The sequence below is a fragment of the Musca vetustissima genome, unplaced genomic scaffold (genome assembly GCF_032173495.1).
Source record: "Musca vetustissima isolate MV318-11 ecotype Yass unplaced genomic scaffold, APGP_CSIRO_Mvet_v1 utg8637, whole genome shotgun sequence".
Taxonomy (NCBI): domain Eukaryota; kingdom Metazoa; phylum Arthropoda; class Insecta; order Diptera; family Muscidae; genus Musca; species Musca vetustissima.
This window is the reverse complement of record NW_026875745.1, coordinates 99,207-109,399: the sequence shown is the minus strand read 5'-3', so window position 1 is coordinate 109,399 and position 10,193 is coordinate 99,207. Positions and strand designations below refer to the sequence as shown.

The 10,193-nt window shown below is 30.2% G+C and overlaps 1 protein-coding gene across 1 annotated transcript; it reads right to left on the bottom strand.

The window, feature by feature from the left end:
- Positions 1-1,149: 1,149 nt before the first annotated feature.
- LOC133338284 (transmembrane protease serine 9) lies at positions 1,150-9,708 on the bottom strand. Its single transcript, XM_061546460.1, has 4 exons — positions 9,636-9,708; positions 1,835-2,185; positions 1,399-1,694; positions 1,150-1,302 (listed from the first exon to the last, which is right to left on the bottom strand). The coding sequence occupies exons 1-4, from the start codon at positions 9,706-9,708 to the stop codon at positions 1,150-1,152; spliced, it is 873 nt and encodes a 290-aa protein (XP_061402444.1).
- Between the last annotated feature and the right edge of the window lie 485 nt (positions 9,709-10,193).

Genomic DNA, 10,193 nt, shown 5'->3' with positions numbered 1-10,193 from the left:
AACTTTTGACAGGACATATTACATTGTAGGCTCATCTGTTACACCCTTTAATAATAGGCCATAGTATATTAATAAAGTCACCCAAGAGAGGAAAACAGTTGAACGTCAACAATTTTAACGTTATTTACAAGATCTATTAATAAGGTCACCTAATAAACGAAAGTCAGCTGTTTTTCCTTAAGTCTAATGTCAAAAATTTGGACTTTGTTTACGTTTTCATAATGAATGTCAATTCACAATAATGGATTTTGATATCGAGCTTGAGAGACAGCTGACAACCAGCTGGGCTTCCCGGATGACCTTATTAATAGGCCTTGAATATTTACATTGTAATAATTTGAAGTCAATTTACAATAATGGATTTTGACAGAAAACTTGAAAAGCATATGATTTGCAGCTGATCTTCATGGGTAACCTCATTAACAGGCCATGGCCTTGCTTTTTTTTTTACATTTCCATATGCTTTATGTAAAATAGATTACATTTTGACAGCACGAGAGATTATCAGCTGATCCAAGATCTATAAATAAGGTCACCCAGCATACGAATATCAGGTGCTTTTCTAAAAGTCTGATGTCAAAAAAAAATTGAATTTTTACGTTTTCATAATGAAAATCAATTCACAATAATGAATTTTGATAGCAAACATGAGAAACAGTTATATGCAGCTGGTCTCCCTGGATAACCTTATTAATAGGCCTTGAATATTAATATTTTCATAATGTGAAGTCAATTCACAATAAATAATTTTATTGTGAATTGAGAATAATTGATTTGCAGCTCATCTTTCTGGCTGACCTTATTGATAGGCCTTGGATTTTGTTTACATTTTAATATGACTAATTCAAAATAGAATGCATTTTGACAGCACGTGGGAGAATCAGCTGATCTCCTTACTACATTATGCTACGTTTACATCAAACGTGTTTTATGATAAACTATCAGCTGATTGTCATTTCCTTTGCACATTTGTCAAAATAATGATTCTTTTATTAAATAAAACAAAAAAATATTTCAAATTAATTACAATTTTTTATTTTTTTTTTCCTAATTCTATACCTATTCTAGTTACATATCACAGTAGAAAAATTTATAAATTAAAATCTATCGAACATATCACAAAAACATCTTGGAAGTTAAACTATGAAATTATCTAGAAAATATCACAGATTCCATCCATGGAATATATTTGCTAACTCTGGTATAGATCCCAGGCAGGCCAGGCCGCGCACAGCCAATGCCCGTTGAGACGACACCAATCAAGAAGTTTTCCTTGGACATCAGGGGGCCACCAGAATCGGCCTAAGGGGAAATAGAAAAAATAAACAATTAATAAATAAATTTCAAACACAAAATCTCAAATATCCTCAAGAAGAAAAAATAAAATTCGAATGTTACCCAGCATGAATCAATGCCACCATTTTCATAACCCGCACACATTTGCGTATCACTTATAACACTTGAGGGCCTTCCATTCAATTGATAGGACTTCTCACAGGCATTATTATTCCATACACGGACAGTGGCCTTGCGCAGGACATCCGAACGAGAACCCTCCGCTTGATTTTCATTGGTCCAACCCCAGCCGGAGACAGTGGCCAATTCATTTTCATTGCTACGCAAGAGATCGGAATTCAGGCAAGATGGCTGGATATATTTCGAAAATGCTATGGGCTGTAATACTTCCATTAGGGCTTTACAAAAAGAAAATGAAATACAAAAATAGAGAAAGTCAAGAAAAAGAAAAAGAAAAAAAAAAAAAAATATATTAGTATCCGATCCTCCTCTTTTAAAAAATTAAAAAAAAAATCTCAAGAAGTGTTTTTTCAAGTACCAATATCATTTTTCGTATTCGTGCATTGATAATTCGGATGCGGTATTATATTTTTGAAATTCACTTGCACCGGTGCAGCTCCATCCCGTTCATTGTGTATGCCATTCAAATATTGCGATATGCTGTGCAGACCCACAACACCCTGTATTTGTGAGGGTTTCATAAATTTATTCAGTCCATTGCAGATGCAGTGCCCTGCCGTTAGTATCCATTTTTCGTGTATTATTGTGGCACCACAAAAATGTCCACCGCGCCGTGTTAGACTAACCATATAGGGCATTTCATGTCGATCTGCCTCGAGGCCACCGACAATTTTGGGATTACGTTGTGAGCATGATGAATGTGATGAAACTGTAAACGGGAACATTTGTTGGTTGGGTTTTTGCGTTTACCTACCTTGGTATTATGTGGTTTTCCCCGGGGAGCGCATATTTCAAGTTTTACCTACCATTTTGACCCAGTAATAAAATAATGAAAGTGAAAAATGCCTTCATTCCTCAATCCATGGCGTTACTAGATATCAAATAATCAAGGTAGTCTCTAATCTCATAATATCCTAAGGGGTATCGAATTTGTTTTCCTGAAACCTGAAAGTATATAGAAAAGAAAATATGATGTTATATAAAAAATCACCACATTTTTAGCGGTGTCTAAGAGATTAAATAATTTGGAAGAAATTTTAAAAATTAAAAAAATAAGTTCTTTCATAAATTTTGATGCAAAATGTATTACCAATTATTAAAAAGACCAAGAAAATTTGATTACTCAATGCTGAGAACATAAAAACGTCGCATGTACTAATGGAGAAAAAATTATAAATATGGCAACATTCATTCATATATCTGTTACAAGAAAGACGATGTAAACAAAGAATTACAAATAATAATATATAAACAAGTAAAAAACTCAAAGCAGGTGTTTCGGTGTGGTGTTTCGAAATACATGTTCTCTCTTCGAGGGTAAACTTAAATATAACGAAGATCATCGCTTAGAAGTTGAAGCTTTACAATAATTGATGGTCGGGTTTTACCGACACAGCAAAGTTTTCCAAAATTTCACAATTGAATTTTTTTCTAATTTCAGAGTCATAGAACGAGGTTTAACGTGTATATTTGGGTTCAAAAAAAATCGTTTGCAAGTTTTGATTTATTGTGTTTTTCCGGATACCGTTCCATTAGTTTAATCAGGGAAAATGTCAGTTGTATTAATGGAGAAATAATTACAAATATGGCAAGATCTAAAAACTGTTATAAGAAAGACGATGTAAACAAATAATCACAAATAAGAAATAAACAAGCCAAAAAGTAGCACTGCACTATGCTTCGAAACAGGATCTATTAATAGGGTCAACCAGCTAGCGAAAGTGTGCTGTTTTTTCTCAAGTCTAAAGTCAAATGGTTGGAAATAAAATATTCTATAATTTTAGATGCACATAATTTATTTTTTTCAGAAGCACAAAATGAGGATCATATAAGAGTCAGAATATAAAGTGAACCTGAAGAATTCGGCTGTTCTAATATCGAAAAAGGTATAATTATGGCAACATTCATATATACCTTTATAAGTAAGACGATGTAAACAATGAATTACATATAATAATTAAATAACAAATAAAAACTGTACGTTGTTTCGAAATATATGATTTCCCCAGAGACCAAATTTGAGTGTAACATGAGTTTCGCGTAAAACATGCGAAAAGCTCTACAACTATGGATGGTTGGGTTTGACGGGACTAAGCTAAGTTTTCCAAAAATTTAGAAATGAAATCTGCTCCAATTTCATATTCACAGAAATAATTTTTGAAGTATATAAGAGCCGGTACGTGAATATATATATTCAAAATGAACTTGAAAAGATCGGTTGTTTTAATATAGAATATAAATATGGCAACAATTATATATACCGTCATAAGTAAGACGATGTAAACAAAAAAGTCAAAAATTTGCATTGCACGGGGAAATACATGACCCAACCCAAGGGAAAATGTAATAATATGTGATGTGATGTAATAATACAGTTACAAAAATATTCGATAAGTACAAAGAGATGAAAAATGTGGATGACTTTCCGAAAAAAGGACAAGAAGGCAAGAAGATTTAAGGCCAATCATGGGGAAAGTGCAGTTAAATAGCAGAAGAACGGACAATTATATTGGGAGAAAGTGTAATTGCCAGAACTGTTCGCAGAGCTCTATATGAACATGGGCTATATGGTAGAGTTCCCACAGAAAAAAACCGTTTATTTGGATCTGATGGCAAATCTTTGAGAGAAATTGGCAAATGTCATAATAATGTTAAAAAATATTTGATAAATACAAAAAGGTGAAGAAATGTGGGAGATTTTCCTCGTCTTGAATCGGATACAATTTTATCCGACTCCGAAAAGAGAACAATAGCCAGAATAGTTAATGCCAATCCCTGGGAAAGTGCAGTAAAAAGTAGCAGACGAACGGACAATTATATCAGGAGAATGTCTAATTGTCAGTATTGCTCGCAGAGCTCTATATAAATATGGGTCATATGCAGTGTTTATATTCGCTAAAAACCAAAGTAAAGACAATTTGTTTTGGGAAAATGTTTATTTACTGATGAGAGCAAACTGGCAATTTTTGGAAGAAAAAACAAATAAAAAGGTGCCAGTCTGTTTTGCCGACAGATATATACCCTCGGATGTCTTCGGAATTACACACATGTTTTATTATTCGTTTTTTTTTTTAAAGTTTACAAAATATTGACCCCTTGTGAGGGAGAGACCTCACACCACACGAATTGTCAACGAATGGCCGCTTTAAATTTAAACCTCTAGATCCGAAAATGTGTCATAAATAGCAAGGAGTCCCTTAAATGGTTTTTTGGTCATTTAAGAAAACTTATCTATTAGATGTATCAGAGAAATTTGTTGAAATTCACGAATCAATGGCAATGGTTAGTTAGAGAAGTTCAGCGAGAAGAAATTTAATCAGCATGTGTATTTTTGGCCAGTCAATTCATAATTGAATGTTTTGAGATGTGTCCTATGAGTCAGCGTTTCAAATATTAGCCTTCTGCTATATGTGATGCCATCATTTTTGGGTGTGATATACATGCATGCTTGTTACTGTGTACCGACAGGAGTAACTTCTGCAGAACATTTTTTGTTTCTACTTTCTTTCAGCATTGTTGTACAATTGCTTAGACAGTAAGGTCTATTACGACTAACAAGAATATAATGCCGACATATAAAGGACCTTATGTAGTGTGTAAAGTACTTCCGAATGACCGATAAATATGTACTGAAAATTTCGAGATCACGCAAACACCCTATGATGGAGTAATTGAGGTCTGTAATATAAGGCATTGGAAATCAGAAGACTCTGTTAGAGGCACCTAGGGCTGCTCTTGACGCTATTGTAAATTTATATTGTCACAACCGTCAGGTTGGTCGTGCTGTAGTAGAATTTTTTAGATAGGCATCATTGGAAAAAATACAACTCTGTTAATGATTACCGACTATCAATTAGACTTAAGGATTCAAATGCAACGAATCAAAGAAGGCGCAATAAAAGAATTTACAGTCCAAATGAGTGCTTAAAAGTAAATATGATGTACATAACAATCCAAAGAATTGAAGGAGTAGTTTGGTTGCTAAAGGATTTACGCAGCGCCAAGGTGTACATTTTAATGAAAACTTTTCGATGCAATCAGTATATATTTCAATGGAAAACTTAAAGAAACCTTAAATATGCCCGAAGTATGCAGAGATGGTTCAAAGAAGGCATGCAAACTGGAGAAATGCCTGCATGGATTGAAACCATCTAGTAGAGAGTGGAACAAGGTTGTAAATACTAAAATGCTGGAAATAGGTCTTGTGCGAAGCCAAATCGATAAATGCATATATCATGATATCATCATCGGGTATAAACTATAAGACAATTAAAATTTTAAAGAAAAAACAATTACAAGCATACAAGATGAAAGTTGTGGGAAATGTATCAATGGATTTTGTAATGAAGATCGCCAGAGGCGTAGATCAAATCAGAAATCAAGAAATCAAACTGTGATTTCAAAGAATGGCCAAGAGAAGGAGCAAATGGCGTTTCATTACAGAAATAAAAGCAATTTGTTGCCTCTTCTATGCAGCACATATATCGCGTCCAGATATACCCAATGTCGATAATATTTTAGGCACGAACCGTGACAAAGCTCATTGATATAAAACGTGTTAAGCTTTACTTAAAAAGGTCCCTTGATAAAGGATTAGATTACAAAGCAAATATTGAGGATACAAATATGACCAACATTTGAATATGCGTATATTGAATATTATGCGAACCCAACCAACCCCCCCCCCCATTCTCGATTTCAATTTTTCAAGATTTTCAATGGGCTGGTAAATCAATACCAATGCTTGTTAAGGTTTGTAACTTTGCACATATATAATTGAAGATTTAAAAGAGATGAAAAGATGACTTCGCTCTAAAATTAACCTTTGAAAAAATATTTTTGGAAAATCGTAGATTTTTTACCAAAAACCAAGTTAAAAAATAAGGAAGATCTTCACCGATTGGCTTTATCCTAGTTCATACGAGAGCTATACACTCCCAGAGAAACGTTGCAAAATTTGGAACCGATTGCATTATTCGTTTTTGAGTTATCGTGCCCGCCATTCGCAAAAAAATGTTTAGAGAAAAACGCGTTTATAGTTTGAGAATCCCTTCAGCCGTCACTTGGTGCTGACACAATAAATGGGCTATATCTTCAAGAGTTCCTGAGATTTTCACTTGAAAATTTGTAGAGACATTATTTAATCAGTGTAGATTCGAATTTTATCAAAAAAAATTTTGACCCCGAGAATGGGGGGGGGGGTTTCCCATTAAATAAAAAAATTAATTATGAAATGAAGGTAATTGTTGGCTAGAGAAAAACAAAATATTTTTTATCCCTTTTGTTGTTGTTGTTTAAAAAAATAAAAAATATATATATGTTCTTATAAACTTATTTTATTATGTTCAACTTACCTGTTACAAATGTCTAGGAAGCAAAATAACGCCACTTTTTACTCGGATTACAATGAAAAGCTCGTTGGTGTTTGCAGGAAAAACAAAATATAATAAAATAAAGTATTTTTGTTAGAAGTGTCGGATTTTTATAAAAATAAATAAACACACACACACATTTAGATTAATAAATGAATTTTGTCTTATAATAATTTAACTTTCAATAATTATTTACCTAATTTTTTAAACCGCTTGTTGATTTTTAGTGAGATTTTCCTGACTTGTCAGTGCTATGTATTTAGAAACTATATACACTATTGATCTCTGGAAAATTCTATGTAGAATAGATTAGAATATATATGGAAAAATGTTTGTTGTAGAGAATTGGACAATATCATTTCTTACACAGTTAATTCATGGAATAAATTGGTAATTATAATTATAAATCCAAATATACGAAGAAGTAGGTAGTCCGAACACATCTAGGATTTTTTCGAAGGACATGTGATATTGTGGATTTTTTAAAGATATCACTTACCAAAATTAATTGTAATTAAAACCCCAATAATCTTCGAAATTAAAAAAAAAGTATCTGTGGCCTAGGAATGCAAAGAATATCCTATAAAGTATAATCGTTGGCTGATTTAAAAGAAAAAATATTCGAAAGGCCTTAAGCTCTATGAACATAATTTACACAGTGTATAGATTATAAAATATGCAAGTGCCAAACATAAATATATTTTCATAGATATGTGCCCGTAAGTTTTAATGCGTGTGCTAGCTGCTGCGGTGATCAATAATAAGGGCAATACCCAACTGATAATGCACTCAGTAATGGGCAATCAACTAGTTCTAGTGATAAGTGTACAGAATAAGATACCCTAAGATTTCTATGATAGTTCGGCACTTAAGTGAATTTATATTTTCAATAAAATCAGAAGCGATTTAACATCTAATAAGTGTATTTCTCAAACACTCGTTATTAGAAAAAAATCATATGTTTTATTTATAAATGCATTTTAAAGGAATTTGTTTTGAAAAGTATACGTCAGGAAGAAATGTGTACGAAGGATTTTATGATACGATGTATTTTGAAAAATATTTTCAGGAACCTTCGGAACACCTTTAATGGAGATGAAGATTTTTCTAAAACTCAAATATGTCTGAGAAGTTTCTCTATAACTGCAGATTTATAAAAAAAACGTGCAACTTACGGAAGCTTGCCTGATATCCTTGTGTGTGTGTGTGTGTCTCCCCCTTAACAACTAGTAGAGGAAAAATTTAGTTTTTCTTTGGAAAATAGTAATTTTCTAAGATTTTATTTCGAATTATTTAGATAATTTTGAATTTGATTTTGAGAAACATTTAAAAAAAAATTTTAATTTTGAAACAAACCATTACAAAATAAAACAATTTTTATATATTTTTTAATAACTAATAAATTGGAATTATTAAAAAAGACAAAGAATTTGTAAAAATTATAATTATTTTTGAAAAATTTAGGATTTTTTATGTTATAAAAAGGTAATAGAAAATTGTACAATTTTTTTACGCATCATAATGAAATACAACAAATTGAAGCCTACAAAATATGTGTACAACAACAATGAAGTCAAAAATTGTAAAAAAATTGGAAATGTTTTAAAATCGACAGTTTTATATTTTTAAAGAAATTATTTTAATAATTTTTAAACTTTTTTTTTAATATTTCTAATTAGAAAGAATTACTAAATAAAAACACACACACACACTAACAATATTGAAAATTTACACATTTTTAAGAAGTCTTCCATATAAATGATTAATTTTTTGTAATTTTCAATTCGTTCAAAATTTTTAAAATTAAAAAAAAAATCCACAGTATAATTTTGAACAGATTAATTGATGGCAAAAATTTGTGGTGCAGTAGGTCTATTAGTTTCAAAAACCACTGACACGTTTTTATTTACTCTAAATTTGTATTTGCTTTTCAAATATTTTCCAATTGACAGTAAAATTTCCACAAAAAAGAAGAAAGATATAGAAAGTAATTGTATTAAAAAAATCACTGAATTATTGAGAGAAAAAAATGACTCTTGGCTAGCTAACATTTTCGATCGAAAAACACGGACACTTCACTAATTCAGTTTTTGATCTAATTTAAATTATTTTTTTTTTTCAAAATAAAAAATTCGGAAATTTCACATTTATACAGGTTCTGGTTTTTGTTTTAAAACTTTTCATTGCCTGTTAAAAATTTGCAGACGAGAAGTAGCAATATATGCTAAAAAATCCTAATAATAATTTTAGTGGATCACAAAATATACCTAATTAATTAATTATTTTTTTTTTTTTTGAGGATGAAAATTTTGTCACCAAAAATATTGACCAAAAAATAGGCTAATATTCATTTCGGAAACTTTTGATTTAATTTTACTTTCTTTTCAAAAATCTAGGTCACTAATAATATGTAAATTACCTCTAACTTTGCCACAATTTATATTATTTTAATTTTTTTATCTTTTTTTTTTATTTTGAAAATTTCTCTCATATGAAATATGACGCCAGGGAAAACCACTACCAAAAGTATAAAAAAATATAAAGAACATTTGTTGTTACACAGTGGCGTATGCAGAATATTTAAATCAAATATTGTGTATACGCCCTCAGGTGTTATAATATATTTAGGAAATCTAATTTTTAAATAATTCAATTATTTAAAATTTGATTAATGATTTATTTTTAAATTTCATTTAATATTTTTCTTCAAATTTCATTTAAAATTTTGAATAATTATTTTTTTTTTAATTTGTTGTCACAGCCATATTCATCAAAACGATCACTCACATCCAATTTGACTGTGTGCATGATGCGGCACGACTACTATTAACACTAAAACCCAACAACAAAATTTCAACATGATTAATTTCTTTTGATTTTTCCTTTTTTATTTTTTATTTTGCTTTTTTTATTTTCCGTTAATTTTTGTTTTTATTTTTTTCTTCCTTTAATTTAATTTTTTCTTTAAAAATTTTTTATATTTTGAATAATTTTTTTTAATATTATGAATTTATTTTTAATATATTGTTTCGATTATTTTTGGTTTTTTTTTTATATTTTTTTTGATAATTTTTCTTTAATTTTTTAATTTATTTTTTTTCTTGATTTATTTTTGTCTTTTATTTTCCGTTATTATTTTTTCCGATATTTGTTGTTGCTATTTTTTTAATTTAATTTCTATTGTTATTTTTTTAATTTAATTTAATTTCATTTGTAATTTATTTTTATTTTTTGAAAAGTTTAATTTAATTTAGTTTATTTTTGTTTTTTATTTATTTTCAGTGGCTTAGGCTGAGCCCTAAATTGGGGGTTTGCTGCACTATTGATGCTGATCTAGACTTGATT